The sequence below is a fragment of the Pleurodeles waltl genome, chromosome 10 (assembly GCF_031143425.1).
Source record: "Pleurodeles waltl isolate 20211129_DDA chromosome 10, aPleWal1.hap1.20221129, whole genome shotgun sequence".
In the NCBI taxonomy this organism is placed as follows: domain Eukaryota; kingdom Metazoa; phylum Chordata; class Amphibia; order Caudata; family Salamandridae; genus Pleurodeles; species Pleurodeles waltl.
In genome coordinates, this window is record NC_090449.1 from 469,049,640 (window position 1) to 469,066,191 (window position 16,552).

Consider the following 16,552-nt stretch of genomic DNA (forward strand, 5'->3'; position numbering starts at 1 on the left):
CCAGCACTGGCACTACCAGCAGTTTGCAGCCTAAGTCGCCGCAGGATGGAGTGTGGCTCTGCCTCCATGGAGTATCATGCTACCTGTTCCCTGCACATCTCGTAGCTCAGGCACCCAGGTGAGGATATGGGAACTGCCACATCCCAGGTGCAGCATCACTGGGCACAAGGCCCCTCCAGAACCAGTGGAGAGATGCATCCACTCACCCCTTCCTTGGCAGGAGGACGCATACTGGGCACAGAGCCCCCTCCAGAACCAGTGGAGAGATGCACCCACTTACTCTGTCCTTGGCAGTATGAAGCACACTGGGCACACAGCCCCCTCCAAAACCTCTCACCCTATCCTTGGCAGGATGAAGCACACTGGGCACAAAGCCCCCTCCAGAACCAGTGGAGAGATGCATCCACTCACCCTATCCTTGGCAGGATGAAGCACACTGGGCACAAAGCCCCCTCCAGAACCAGTGGAGAGATGCATCCACTCACCCTACTCCTTGGCAGGATGAAGCACACTGGGGACAAAGCCCCCTCCCGAACCAGTAAAAGAAGTCACCCACTTGAAAGACTGGCTTTGCACTCCCCAGGAGCAAGCAGTGGGCAAACCACCCACTAGAGAGACTGTGGCTTTGCACTCCCCAGGATCAAGCAGTGGGCATGGAGCCCCCTCGAGGAGCGTGGCGTATTACCATCTTCCGGCTGAGGTGCCCCCCCTCCCTTTCCCCCTGAGGTGCCTGTGTTTTTTCGACCTGATGCCTCTGCAGTGTTCTCTCCGTTTTGAGGCAGGTGTCATGTGTGGGCTTCGCCCATGCTTTCTGGGACCACTGATCCACGGACTATACAAAGGGACAGTGCACGGCCTTCTGTACATAATGTAAATATTTGTATATACTGATTTATTTTTATTCGATTGCTACATCTGAATGTTCCAAAATATCACTGGTTAAACTAATTTCCTTTTGTCCTTGCATTCTTCCAGGGGGCGACGGGGAGTGTCGGTAATGTTGTTGGATGTGTTAGTGTGTATGGTGTTGTGGGTGAGGGTGGGGGGTTGAGGGTGTTGCGTGCTGCGTGTGTGTGTATAACTCTTTTACCTCCACCCCTCCCCTGTGTGCTAGGTGCAGTACTCACCGTCGTCGTCGCCGCCGGCTTCTTTCTACTTCCTGGTGTATTAGTAGGTACACCAACATGGGGAGGACCTGCAGTTCGGGCTCCATGGCGTCCTGGTTCTTCGCGGAGTGTCGGAAGCTGAGTGTTTCCCCTTCAATGTAGTGTTTACGCCGTGCTTTTGATGTCGTTGGTACCGCCCCGGAAAAGCTGGTGTATTGGCCTCTCATAATAATGTGGGAGGTACATTGTCTTCTGCCTGTCTGTTGGCGGTGACCGCCGCGGTGTTTGTTGCTACCACCCTGGTGGTCGGAAGGTTAAAGTGGCTGACTATGCTGGCGGTTTCCGCCGTGGTTGTGATCCTATTTTTTTTTTTGCGCCGGCCTGATGCCGGTATTACTGCTGCTTTAACACCGACCGCCAGGGTTGTAATGAGGGCCTTAGTCTTCTTTTTTTGGAGCTTTTTCTCTTGTTATCGGTGGAGACTCCTCTTCAGGCAGGCTTGCTATGCACTATCGTTGGCGTGGCTCAGTGCGAGGTTCCGGTCAACTCCTGAAAATCTTGATGACCGGGAAAAGCTCAGGTGCTTCAGTGGGACAAACTATTATATGGTAGGTTCCCACTTTAGTGTCAATAATTTGAGGGTATCCAATTGCCAGAAAAGCTCAGGTGCTTCAGCGGGACAAACCTGAAATTCAGGCCGGGTCGCAGTTCAGCATTAGCAGCTTGACTCTCGTTGACTGGTCAGTTACTCTTTGGAGCTTTTACACAAAGTTGTTCCAGACTGCTGAGTCTTCTTCCAGAAGTCTGTTTTGGGTCCTTGAAGTGTCCACAAACTTGATCCAAGGTTCCAGAAGCTCTGAGTTGCTCCTTGGAAGTTGAGACTACAGTTCCCAGAATGCATGTAGTCAGAATCCTCAAATGCCCACCAGACTCTGGTCAGCTGGGCCTTTCTTGATGCAGAAGACTCTGGCCAGCTCCTATGTGCCTGTTGCTTACAGGGAGTCAACTCCTGGTACAGTAGAAACAAGGCAAAGTCATTTCCTTGGTGAAGCCCAGAGTGTGCAGCTGGTACAGTCCTTGTGGTTGCAGTCTCCTTCAGGTGCAGACCAGGGGTTCAGCAGGGCAGTCCTTCTTCTCCATTATTTTTTTCTAGCAGGGATCTGAGTTGCTGGGAAGGTCTGCCATACTTATCCTTGCTCCTGGGTTGGTAAGCAGGGTTGTAACCATGACCAGTGGGATGCAGGGTGCCACCCTCTGGGATAACCACTTCGTGCGAAGTGTGGCAAAAATCAGTCTCAGAAAGCAACATTCTTTAAAAAACCAAGACACCCCTTCCAGACCCACTCATAATCTAATCACTGGGGCTCCCATCTAGCTGGGGGAGCAGGAAATGGGGGAAGTCTAGTTTCTGTTCCAGGCGGCTTTCCCTCCTTTGAAAACCAGTTTGGCCACTCTACCCCACTTCCTGCACTGCTATGCGCTGCAGCACTTCTCCTACCACCAGATGCTTCCTTTGTTTCAGCCCAGGCCACTTCATACCTCATTAAGGTTACTTGACTTAGGCTGCCAGAGACCAACCAATCAGGAAAGGGCAGTACAGGACTGATTGTGGAACTTTCAGAAAGAGCTCTAAATCTCTTTCTCTGTACTAGTTATAATAAATCTGGCATTGGCTAGTTGTTGGATTTATCCTAACCTTTAATTTGATATCAAACATGACATATTTAGTACTTTTCTATCGGAAATGAGACATTATTATTTTTAAATAAAGCCTCCCAATGTTAGCCTATGGAAATGTACTACAGTGAGGAAAACAAATGTGGCTGTTTTTCCCTCACAAGGCTTATAACACATCTTTTATAAAGTTCCTGCCTATGTTTACACTGCACCCGACCCTTGGGGCACTAAGGGCAGCCCTTAGGGGTGGCTTGTATGTATAAATAAGGTAGTTTGAGACTTTAGAAGTATTTTTAATTCCAAAGTCGAATCTGGGGTTACTTTTATTTTAAAAACAACCAGCAAGGCAGGGTTGTCTTTAAGAGGACACCATAGTACAGTAATGCACCCATGGGTGCCCTAACTACAGTGGGGCCCCTACTCACATGCCTCACCATATTTTAGGGACGTATAGGTAGATTGTTGGAGCCAATTATAATTATGCCTAATTTGCATACACCATTTTAAACAGAGCACAGGCCCTGGGGCTGGTTAGCCGTGCACAGGGCTCAGTCAGCGTCAGTAACTACCAACATCAGTCAAAAGGTTTGGGAGTGACCAGGGCCAAAAGGATGACTTTCTCACACTGTTGTCTGAAGTCAAATGGCTGTATTTCCAAAATATATTTATTGTTGATATTTATGTGATAAATCATGAAGGTTGGGAATATTTTATGTTTGTTTTTACTGAAGTCATTACCTTGCTGCTATGGCACTGCAGCTGTGTCCATCACGTATTAACCCTGTAGATGCATTCCAAATAAATAAAGACCTTTTCACATTACTGTAGGCAATACTCCCTGAATCACTGCTGGTAATTTTGCATGGGGTGGTGACTAATGTAATTTTGTCTCTCGCAGTCACAATTACTACACAAATGCTATTAGTAGCTCAATATGATTTTCAGTGAAGAAAAGGAGCTCTGACAACAGAAAAGGTTGGAGACCCATGCTCTAATCATACCTTGATATCAGTATTTTATTCTTATTTCTCGTCCACTCTGAAATATTTTACATCCAACATCTCCTTACAGCTTAAATGTGCAACCTTACATTCACTGTTGGTGGGATCCTTATTTTATCGGAGTGTTTTGTACACAAAATGACTTGATGTCGTAATCCAAACAAGTCTTTCTCCAACTTCCAATTATGATATTGCATTACCTTCTGATAATTGCTGCTTTGTTTCCACAGGGGCTGCAGTTTCTCTTTTTGACCCCTCACAAGTGCTGTCTGCTTGCGCAGTAATACAACAACCATCCAGTCTTACACCATTTCCACTACAGTCACTCCCACCAAAGAGTTACATCAAGCGAAACCAGTGAGCCACCTGAACCAGTAGTTGCCCTGCACTCACAAATGCTTAACACTGTTTTCAAGGGTGCAGGTCAGTGCCCAAAGTATGCCCCCAAAGATTACTTTCACCCACGGATCTGTGCAGCTCCCTGCTCCTAATTTCTGTTCCGAGTTGGGATCCCACAGCCCCTCTACTTTTCCTAAGACGTACTCCAATTCTGCTGAGTGCAGCTCCTAGTCCCTTGCCTTCATGGGCTGAGCGCATCCTTATCAGTGATATATTTTTCTAAGGGACTGCTCACAGGTGCAGCCCCGTGCCACAAGAAGTACTCCCATTTTGTCCATTGCAAAACCTTGCCCTAAAGGACTGCTTCTTGTTCCTTTAAATGATTATTTTAAGCTCTGTGCCCATAGGAACTGCTTCCAGCTTGCTCAGTGCCCACTTAAGGACAGCCCTTTGTGGAGCCTTCTGGTCTCGCGATTGTGATTATTCTGCTTAAATCATTACTAATAGACCTATAGAATGGCATTTAGAAACTATTATTTTGGAATTTTCAAAACTAGTCCAAGTTGTGTCTTCTGATCATTAGTTGTGCTTTTGCCTTACGGCCTCATTTAGGGCCAGATGTATCAAAGGGTTTTTCCCATTCTGTGTCTATGGGAAAACGCTTTAGTACATATGGCCCTTAGTCCCTGGAGAGCTGCCTGCCAGTTCCACAAAAGCTCTGACCTCCACTCTCTTAGAAGAGCACCGCCCGGCCTCATTTGAAATCCCTCCTTGGTTGGCAGGGATCTCTAAGCCTACACCCTCGGATCATAGAAATGCCAAGTAGGCCCCATATTGTTTTGGCCCTGCTCGGCATTTTACACTATTTATTTTTGTTTACAAAATAAAACAAATCCCAGAGCAGGAATTTGATTTCGTAAAACAATCAATCAATGGCCCTGACACATTGGGAATGTTTTGATTTAATTACCTTGCCCGGAACTACCTGGTCTTGTACAGTTGATCTAGGCAGGGTAATGTAGTGATAGTTGCTCCATCCTGAATATGGTGGACCGACTGTCACTGACTGACCTTAGTGTCCCAGTGGTGGATGTGCCACCAGGTGAAAGGCAAATGGGCCGCAGGTCAAGAGTTTGTGCTGGCTGAGCAAGCGGAGGACCCCCCGGGAAGTCCTGCACTTCCCCAAGTCTTGCCCGAGCTTGTTTTATGCTTTAATTAACATTTACTGAGTTTACTTGTTATCCATCTCAAAGTTTTCTATCCAGAAACCTGCGACAGCAAACTGACCAAGAATTGTCTTTACTTCTGTGTTGAATGACCTGTACCCTTTCCAGGAGCGCGAAAGAAAGCGACAACTGAAAAGACAGCAAATGGAAGCACGCCGCATAACAACAATGAACACTGGGGTGAGTACTTGTACTGGTTCATCCTTTGCATGTGGAATTACGAGGTCTGATGTCACTTATTTTATAAATGTAGCCGTTTGAGTTGGTGTCAGACACTTGTATTATTTATCAGAGAGAAACAAGATTTCTAATAGATGCCACTCGGAAGGAATCTTGACAGCCAGAATAGTACAATAATTTGGTATGTACCTCAAAGTCCTTTGAGATATTACTGTAATTATAGCTGACAGATAGTCCTTGATTTTCCAGAGCTGTGATGTGTTTTGATTTTGCTGGTCATGTTCTGAAGTGGTAGATATGAAAATGAAGATGGGATCCTCTAAATAGGGATCAGTATACATCTGAGTTTCTAGGCAGAGCTAAGCATCTTCCAAACAAAGTGCCATTAACTTTGTTCCCTAAATTGTTACTTAACTAACGACAGGCGCCACCTTCACAGAATGAAGAGTCTTCCAGGGCAATGTATTTAATTTCTGTTGAGGAAACTGCAGTGCATGGCTCCAGGCGTCAAGTAATTGGATACAGATTTCTGTGCTGATTAATGCGTGTGTTCCTCCAAATGTTTATTCGGAATGAAGATGCAAATTTCGGCCACGTTTCTTCAGAGGGCATTTAATTCAAGATTCATATTTGTGACCAGGAGCATTTATTTAACTAATTAATTGCAAGCTTGGTGGTAAAGATTCAATGTCTACCCATCTTTATATGTGAGATGGGTGGAGAGAATCATTATCTTTTCCCCCTCTTAATTTCATAAATGATGCCAACACTTGTTGAAGATTTGGGACTGTATGCAGCCCTCTGGATGTTCTAGATTGTAAAATCTTAAGGTCAACACCCTCAATCTTGTCTCTAGCTTTGGAATCACTCATTTAAAATGTTAAAGTTTCACTTGAGGCTAACAGAGAAGAAAATGGTACCTCATCTACACACTGTATTTCTCGGTTGTTTTCAGTTTGCATCTTTTATGGTTGTACTCAAGCCTCAGTGACAAGGAAAATACAGTGTACTTATTAAATAGAACAGTATTTTAAAGTTAAGTTTTATGACTTGAAGGCTAGCAAGTTCCGAATACAGGCACACTGCGAAAGAATGAAACAATTATGAGAACTTCCAGTTTCTTTAAACCATTTGTGGTTTGCGCCTAAGATAGTGCATGTGCGGTGTTGCGTGCAAGAGATATAGGGGATCATTTTGACATTGGCGGTAAAAACTGCCTACCGCCGCAGTGAGACCCACCAAAATACCGCCACCGTGGCTACCATCCGTCCGCCATGTTATGAGCACTGCCGGACTTCCGCCACAAGAAGGGTGGAAATCAGAAAGTGTTCATGGTGGCGGACGGTGGTAAGGTGGCGCTGCTACCACCAGCTCCGCCACGACAGTAGTACACCGCCAGCCGTATTATGACAAGTACTACGGCCTGGCAGTGTTCGCTGTCGGTAGCAGCGCCCCTTCCTGTTCCCTGCCAGAAGACCTCCTCACTCAAGGTAATTCGGGCTTCTGACTTGGGAGGGTGGGGGATGTTGTGTGTGTGTGTGTGTCTGAGTGTGTGCTTGAATATGTGAGTGAGTGTGTGAACACGTCTGTGTGTGTTGTGGTGTTTGCATGGTTGTATCCTTGTGAGTGAATGCGTGTAAGAATGATGAAGTGAGTGTGTGTCTGCATGTCAGTGTGATTGTGTGTAAGAATGTGTGCAAGCATGTCTGGAAGTATGCGTGTATGCCAGTTGGGTGTATGTGTAGTGCATGTCTGCGGGTGTGTGCGTGTATGGGGTTGTGTACGTGTGATGATCGGGGATATGGGGGTGTGTGTGTATGGGGCTGGGGGTATATTTGAATGTCGGGATGGGGGAGTTAGTGTGTGTATGGAGGCGTGGGAGGGGTGTATTTGAAAGTCGGGTGGGGGTTAGTGTGTGTATGGGGGTGGGGGGAGTTTGGATGGAGCGGGGGTGCTGTCATTTGTGTGTTGGGGGAGTGGGTGAGCCACCTACTGGTGACAGGGAAGGAATTCCCTGTCACTGGTAGGGCCTACCACCATGGTTTTCGTGGCATTGCTAATGCCACAAAAACCATGGTGGTAGGCAGGCTCATAATGCCGCCGGTGGTACTGTGTCGGTCGCCAGGCTGGAGATTGATATCCCCGACCCAGCAGCTGATACCACCATGGCGGTGAGTGGAGAAGTGGCGGATTGGCTGCAGCCAACCCGCCATTCTCATAATGTGGCAGTATGCATCACCAGCCTGTTGGCGGTACTACTGCCACCTTAACACTCCCCGCCGAGGTCATAATGACCCTCATAGTGTACAATGAGGGGCTTAGAGCCAGCCCATTGCTTACCATTCATTAGTGTCATTGTCACTCTTATTTGCTGCCTCCTAACTGGACAGCGCATGCTGACTTCACTTCGCCTTTCTTTCGTCTGGAGCATGGATCGAGTACTGATTACTTCATCTTGATCACTCTCCTTCCGCCGCTTAGGCTGCGATTGAGGTACCAATTTCTTTCCCTGGCGTTCTTGTCTGTTGTCCATATTGCTCCTTTCCCTACCACCTCCTTGTCATATTGCTTCTTCCCCTCCCACTCTTGTCTGCGTTGCTTCTTTACCCTCCCATTGTCCCTGTTGTTTCTTATAGTCTTTTAAGCTACCCCACCCTCCTGTTGTCCATGTTGCTTCTTCCCTTCCACCCCACCTCCCTATTGTCCATGTCGCTTCTTCCCATCCTGTTGTCTATTTAGGCCCCCACCACAACATAAGGAAATAAAGTGCTATGACGTTGGCAGCGCTGGCCACTTCATAGTGCTTTTTTCTAACTTTTATCCATGGTGAACGGCAGCAGTTCTCCTTGGGAACATGTCTAAAAGACATAAATTGGCAAAGCCAGTAGTGTTCGCATAGATGATACCTTTTGAATTGGACAATGCTTATTAGGTCTGGCCCGTCTCTTCAGCCCATTGTGTTCTCAAAAATAAATACTTCATGTTCATAGTAACGATGCATATAGAAGGGGATTTAGGAGAGCCCCTTTGGTCATTGGCCATTTGGAGCATTGATCACACTTTCGATCTACCCACAGACTGGCCTACCTAGACTAGTGCAATGGCTCATGCTCTTTCACCCTTCAGCTCTAGTGATATTCTCATTCACAGCTGGATCAGCCTACTGGACAATTATTTGGCATGTGGGATGTCAAGCATGGACGTCATTGAGGATTGCAGCTGTGACCTTTGGCTTGCTTGCACGACTCCTGGTATTGCTTTTGCAACTCCTCTCCCCGGCCTCAATGTGGCAAAATCAGTTCTAATGACAAAGGGCTTGTTTTGTACCCATCTTTCATTATATTAATAGTGGATTATTTTCTAATATTCACTATTAGTGCATTTAATAAATCGAGCACACTTAGCTATAACTGGACCTTTGGTGTCAATTATGTAAGTAAAATTGATTTTAAATGTATTTTGTGTGCATGCTTGCGGGTGCGAGTATGTTTAAGTGAAAGAGAGCATGTGAATATTTGAGCAAGTGTGTTTGCATATGTAAGCATGTGGGAGTGAGTGAAAGTGTCAGTGAGAAGTAGTGAGTGAGATTGAGGACCAGATTTACTATTCTTTGATATAAGGCAGCACTGGACCTAAGTTGCTGCGCTTCCTTACGTCAAAGAGAGAGGGAGAAAATGTGCCATATCAACTAAGGTATGGTACGTATTTTTTTCTCCCCATAAGCTGGTGCACTTTTGGTGGCCATGCACCAACACACACACCGGTGCCATTGCGCATGGCTTTGTGCATTCTCTGAAGCATAAGTTTTGTACTGGAAGAGCTTTTTCCACTTTGTATGTTTGGCGTGCAATGTAGCACACAAGCAAAGTTGATAAACTAAGGAGAAATAAAAATCTTTCTACTTGTAACGCCTGCCTTAAGGAGGCATAGAATTTTTGCACAAATTCCAGTCTAACAATGTTTGTAGTTGGGGATTTCCGTCAAAATTCCTGAGTGGTCAGATAGGAATGGCCATGCATCACCCATGAAACACCCCTTGAAGCAAAATAATGCAAAGCTGTGCTTAGTGTTACTTTGGGATACTATTTGACGCAAATCCTGATTTGTGTTGGATAGTAAATCTCACCCTAACAACTTTAAAAAAAATGTAATTCTTTATTGGGTTTTAAATATCATACAGAACATGTACACAATAATCTTGGTGTAATAAGGATACAGTATGCGCTGCTTGTCAGATATTGTCCGTACAATGCAGCGTATCAGTGTCTAAGCAGGTGGTTTCTGGATATGTAACCGTATACATGGTTAATCGGTAACAGCAGTGGCCTTATCTCTATACACTGAGATTCCTGGGTTGTCGTACCCCAATAAAGTAAACTAGAAACATAACAGAAAAGCATGTGTGAAGTTCTTTACCTATGAGAGTAGTAGGTGAGGATGCATGGATAGGGATCAGCGTGTGTGTGTGTGGGTGTAAGAGGAGACCTGTTTCAGCGCAAACAATGGTTCATGAAAAAGAGGTGGAGAGGGGGTCTCAGACGGCACCTGGAAGGTCCCTGTGCCTTCAGGGGCCACTCCATGTGGGGTATTTTCGCTGTGTCCGTTGGGGTTATATAAAGGGAATCTATTTGTTTTAGTATGGGTTCAGGAAGGTGGTACAGGGGCTGTCTATGGTGGCCGCACATCGGATTTAGATTTGGATTCTATCTTCTCAAGGTATGTCTGTCAATCTGGTGTTTATGGTTAATGGGGTTCGGCTGGATCTGGGGTCACCTAGAGGTTGTTGTTCCGGCAGTACTGCTGTTCCTAAGTCGGGGAGCCACAGCCTAATCAAGGAAGGGGTAGTGGATTTCCAAGACATGGCTATCCTTTGCTTAGCTAGTACCAGAGTGAGGTCCACAAATGTATTGGTTGGTTTGCATGCTGCCATTTGTGTGGTAATGCTTAGTAGGTAGTGCACGCTGTCCTTTCGGAAAAGGGCGCCCGTGACGTCTGTGAGAAAACCTATGATTTCACATGGTTCTTGGTGCATTCAGGCTTTGTGACCACTGTTTATCCATCAGTTGTGTGTTGATTGACGTTTTCCAGTAGGTTCAGAGTTAGTGTAAGGGGGTTCACACTTAGAACGTTAAGTGTTGTATAACTGCATAATGGCTTTGCAGGCGGCCCAATCTGTCAGGAGTACCTGGAGCACCGGTGAAGTCTCTGGTTCATCATGTGTCTTTCCCCATACATTTTGTAAAGTTCTGGAGATTGTGGCATAAAGCAGGAATGAGCCCTGTGGGATCCCATAATCTTCTACCAGACTGTCAAATATGTTAAGGATCTTACCAGTGAATAGATCGCCCCAGGCCCACATGGGTCCACGATTTTGTGAGGTGGTGCGTCTGCAGATCCATGCACTCTGGAAGAACCCATAGGGTACGTGCCAATGAGTTTAGGGGCAACTATGTTTTCCAGTTACATACTTGGTCCAGCATGTCTTAGCCACCCTCGTCGGAACATTTCCCCTGGTTCCTGGCTTTTCCGAGTCTGGTCCCAGTAGCCATTGCAATATCCGGTTGGGCGACACATCGGTATCCTCCATCCCCAACTCTATTCTATTATAGTTTGCTAGCCATCTCATGGGCCATTGAAGTTGGGCCGCTACTTAGTAGTATTCAGAATTCGGGGAGCTCAGTCCACCTCTATCCGTTGGGGGTATATTTTAGCTAGTGCTACTCTACGTCGGCCTGTGCCCTGGATCAGTGCAGTAAGGAGAGTGTGAAGTTCTGTTAAGAGTTTTTTTGGTAGCTGTACTGGTAGGGTGGAGAAAAAGTAGAGCACTCTGGGGGGATGAGCATTTTGGAGATGGCGTCTCTAACCATCAGTTGAAGAGGGAGGAATGTCCTGAAGTGAGGGCAGGTTCTTGCATTTCTTATGGATCTGCATATGTTGCCTTCTATCTGATCAGTGACAGAGTGAGACATGCGAACCCCCAAATATTTAATGGAATCGTACTCCCAAGTAAGCAGGGTATACAGCATTTCCCTTTTCTGAGAGTCTGATAATTCCGTTATTGGACACAAGTGTGTTTTGTCCCAATTCACTCGTAGACTGGATGCTTCTCTAAAGCGTTGCAGTATGTCCAGAGCATGAGGAAGGACGCCTGGGTCATCTTTGAGATATATCAAGGCATCATCCGCATACATTTAGATGATATGCCAATGCCTATTGACATGGATTCCCCACCGGGGCGCGTGCTCGTAGAGCGCAAGCTGGAGGATCCGTGGCTAATGCGAAAATAGTAGTGAACAGGAAATAACCCTGCCAAGTGCCTCGCTGTATGGGAATGGATCTGATATGTATCGCCCGATCCTAACCCATGCTTGTGGGGAGTTGTGAAGCGTCTTGACCCATTATAAGAACAAGGGGTCGACACCCATTTGTTTGAGTACCGTGAACAAGTATGTCCACCTGAAGGTGTGGAATGCTTTTTCTATGTCTAGAGAGGCGACCCAAGGGTTGGTTCCAGATGTTCTTGCCTATTATGAATAAACTGTGAAGATTTACGAAAGTATTCCTACCCTGGATGAACCCATTTTGGTCCTGGTGTACCAACAACTGTACAGCGGGTGTCAGTCAGTTGGCCAGAACCTTCCCCAGGACCTTATAATCTGTATTTAGTAGGGAGAGGGGGCGATATATGCCCAAGAGTAGTGGATCTCCATCCGGTTTGGGGAAGGACTACTAGAACGGCTTTGAGGAGTGAGAATGGGAGTGCTCTCTTAGTGAAAGCCTTGTTAAATAACTTGAGTAGGTGTGGACTGATTATGGGGTGGAACGCAGAGTAGAACTCCGCTGGCCATCCCCGGTGTTTTTCCCCTCGCTAGTTGAATCGCCTCCGCTATCTCGTGAGCAGAGAGGGGGGGATTCAAGTTCAACCCTATGTGTCGCCTGGAGGTGGGGTTAAGGGATAGTATCTAGGAATATATTAAGCGGGGTGGTTTTTATTGAGCCTGGGAATGAGTAAGATTGGTGTAGTAGGTTCGGAAGGCTGTTTTTATGGACTCTTGGGTATTAAGGATATTTCCTGCCACGTCGCATATGACCTTAATTGGTGTTCTAAGCATCTCGGAAGCCATGCCATCAGTCTTCCTGCCTTGTCTTCCTCCTCATATTTTTTTGCTTGGAATTTTCTATAATCCACACGGCATAAGTGTTCCACCGTCTTCTTGTGTGCTAGGCGCTGATTCGCGAGTGTAGTTGCTAATGTCCGGTCGTTAGGGAGTAGTCGATTGAGTTCACGTAAATCGGTTTCTAGGGTAGTCAGTTCTGCGCGTAATGTCACCCGAGTCCCATACACTGTTTTAATTGCATGGCCCTGTAAGAACACTCTGAAGGCATCCCATTTTGTTCCAGATAGTGTAATGCAGTAATGTGAGAAGATATAGCTTCTGGAAACGGAGTGTCTCGCAGGACTTCAGAGGGAAGGTGCCAGGTAGGTATACGAAGGCGGGCATGTCCCCAGTTAAGGTGGAGCAGCAGTGGGCAGTGATCGGAGCTGGTGCGTCCCAAGTATTCAGCGCTACTGATCCCCGGTAATCCCTCTCTTCTCCACACAGTCCCATCGGCATCCTAAGCATTCGAATCACAAATCATGCTAGGAACAAATGACAATTAAATAAAATAAGACTAATCAAAGTGATAAAACATCCGTTCCCATGCTGGTACGCCAACAGGCATTCAGCCATTCGCACTCAATTACTGTATGGAAAAGTTAAAGTGTTAACTGTTTTATCTGATAGAGACAACTTGCAGTGGATTCCTTATCTTAGAATTCTCCCCCAGGCGTTAGACTGGATCCGAAAATTTTTCCTCAGCAGTACCTCTGCACGTCAGTAGAGGGCATCGAGCGACTCCACAGCGATGTCGTCTCCGGACATGACGTCAGCAGAGTCCATATAGTCTCTGCTCTGACGCGCTAACGTCAGTTTCTTCTTTTATGCATAGCAACGCGGATCCAGTGTAGCGAGGACCTCATGCCCTTTTGGCCTTTTCTACCTGACTTCGGGTGTAATTTTACCACCTTTTAAAATTTAATAGTGTATATGACTTCTGGGTTTAAAACCTTTGGATCCTGTTCCTGGCAGATGTCGGTCACGGATCTCCATTCTGTCTATTTGTGGTGTCTGGGGTCTCATCATGACGCCGACGACTGTGATGCCTGCCATCGTCTGAAGCAGAAGTCTTTGAGTGAGCGTCGTATGAAGCTCCTTGCGGCGCAAGCGGACAAGTCCTCTTCTCGCCGGCGTGGGCATGCAGCTAGTCTGTGTCTATATCAGATAAGGCATTACCAAAGGTAAGTAACTTTTTCGTTACAATGGCAATGTCAATATAGGGGGAGTGATGTATAAGTCTCGATGGCTGCTTGGTTTAGGGCGCACAATCCCCGGCTATGGATTTAGTGTAGGGCTCGCTGTCCTAAGTTCAGCTTAGGTTGCCCTCTAGACATGGACCCTGTGTGGGAGAACGCTGTACCCCTCCTTACCTTCAGAGAGTTTAATCTGCTGTTTGTGGGGTGACCGCTTGGCCACCCCGAGTACAACGTCCATCAAGGCCTCTGCGATGTATGCTGCTTCGTCGTCAAGTCTCCTGGCCATTGATACAGAGGGAGACGGCATGGATGCTTTCTGTTCAAGTTCTGCCATGGCTTGCGCCCTCTCTTTAGCTGCCTGCTCTTTAGTGGGGCCCAGACTGATGCATGTATTGGGGGGATTGTGGTTCTTTTGTGCGTTCTAACCCTTGGAGGTGTTGGTCGTCCTAGGGGATGTCTCTGTTATGCCCCTGGCCTCCAGCCAGTTCCAGGCTTCTTCAGGGGTGCTGCAAAATGTGGTGCTGTCGTCATGCATAATTCTAAGTGTGGCCGGGAACTGTAGTGCATATTTTATGTTGTGCTCTCACAAGCACTGCTTAACTGGGAGAAAGGATGACCGTCGGCGCTGTACTTGGAGTGTAATTGGGGAAATATGTTTACTTGACAGTTTTTTCCACCGACCACAGGCCTTTGGTTCGGGTGACCTGTAGAATATGGTCCCTGTCCCTGTAAATAAAGAGCTGGGTGACCACTGGGTGGCGTGAGGGCTCCTGGTGGTGCTGGTCTACCCGGCACCCTATGGGCCCATTCTACTGAGAAGGTTGAGTGTTTACCTTGCAAAATGACAGACGTGAACCAGTCCTCCAGATACAATTCCATACTAGGGCTTTCCACCTTTTCAGGGAGGCCCACAATCCGTACATTGTTTTAGATCGGACTTCTTGGTAATTAGCACACCTCCTGTAGTATACTACCTCATCTTGTAGAGCTTTAATGCGTGTTGTGATTTCCGTTACTGTCAGCCCAATTGATGCTAGCGTGGACTCCACTGTTGCCACTCGTTCATTTAACTTCTAGGGTCCTACCTTAGTAGCCCCATGTCGATCCTCAGTGCATCAATTTTCGTCTCTATTGTGGTTTTAACATCCAGCATCATGGAGAGAATTTTGTCGAATCTGTGGGATTGATTGGCTAGTGTGATTTCTATAGAGTCTCCTGCAAGAGGGTGGGCGGTAGAGCCACACATGTGGCCTATTCGTGCATCGAGCTTGTTGGGACTGCCTGAGATTTATCATGCTTTGTGCAGACGATGTACCTTTGAGACTTCTAGGTGAGATCTTTGGTTGGGGGGATGTGGAGCGTCTTTCTGGAGCTCCTCCAGGAGGGTGTTGTGTGGACTTGACGAATACACAGTGGTGGGTCAAAAGGCTGAACGGATTGGTTGGGGTGCGTTGAGCCGTCTTGCTATGTAATGTATTTGGTGCTTGTTTAGAGTGGCATCTGGTGCCTGTTGTGCGTCCTTCGTATCGTCTCCCCCACCATCAGCTTACTCCTGTGTAGCGGATGAGAGATTTTGTGGTACAATTTCTTATTTGGTCAAACTTGGCGATATCCCCAGTACCCGGGTAAGTCGATATGTGCCTGTTTCCAATACCTTTGGAGTGCTGGAAGGAAGTGTCCGGCAGCTGAGAGTCTGTGGCGTCCGGCGTCAAGTGTCTCCAAGGGAGAGAAGTGTTCTCTGTTACATGCCTTCCAGTTAGTTCCAGCTCCCGGTTTCAAGTCCCAACGGGCAAAAAGGGGGACAAACCACAGAAGCTCCTCTTTAGGGATAAAAGGCCGCTTTAATAGAACAGGTCTGGTATGAACAATAACCTTGGCTTTAAGCCTCACAAAACTAGAAACCTCACTAAACAATATTTCCTCTTAACCCCTCCCCCTCCCTCTAAACTTGCCCCACCCCAATAGCCCTTTATCAATCCCTTCCCCATCTGTCCTGCTTCCCACCTTCTGTAGTTCCCCTTGCCTTTCCTCCCATTTGACCCTTACTAAAACCTCCCTGCCCTGAAATCTTTACGCATCATCTCCTTCCCCCCAAAGCCTTTATGTGCTAATCCCTCGCCCCACCAGACCTGCCTACCAGCGGTATGACTGATATCTAAGCAACGTCCTAAATATAGACCAACAAATTACCGGATCACATACCTGTCCTATTAGACCCTAATTAAGCCTACAAAAACACAAAGAAAAACAATTTCACCCCACTACCAACAACCAAACCAAAAACTAAAAATGAAAAAACATAAAAAACTAAAACAATAAAAACCTCCAAACAATTGAAAAGGGAGGGCGGGTGGGCCCAAAAACAGTACTGCCTCCTGGGTGTGACAACGGCCGAAGAGGCCGCCCACACACAACCCTCCCATTATATACCCACCCTTAAGACCCACCCCATCCTGAACAATTAACCAATACCAAACCGATCCTTCCCATGGCTCATCCCATTGCCCGATCAGCCCGGGGGGAGACCGAGCAAGCCCTCTGCTCCCCCCAAACCCCCATCGGGCAAAAGGGGGGACAAACCACAGAAGCTCGTCTTTAGGGATAAAAGGCCGCTTTACTAGAATAGGTCTGGTATAAACAATAACCTTGGCTTTAAGCCTCACAAAA

The 16,552-nt window shown here is 46.9% G+C and overlaps 1 protein-coding gene across 3 annotated transcripts in view; it reads left to right on the plus strand.

Annotated features, from left to right (window-relative positions):
- Positions 1–16,552, plus strand: part of LOC138261627 (trichohyalin-like) — a 181,954-nt gene that overhangs the window by 96,359 nt on the left and 69,043 nt on the right. For 2 of the 3 annotated variants that reach the window (XM_069210755.1, XM_069210754.1), the window contains exon 3: positions 5,458–5,529. The exons of the other annotated variant lie outside the window; for it this stretch is intronic. In XM_069210755.1, the coding sequence (XP_069066856.1) occupies positions 5,458–5,529 (72 nt within the window). The remainder of the gene's footprint in view (positions 1–5,457; positions 5,530–16,552) is intronic. 3 annotated transcript variants of the gene reach the window in all.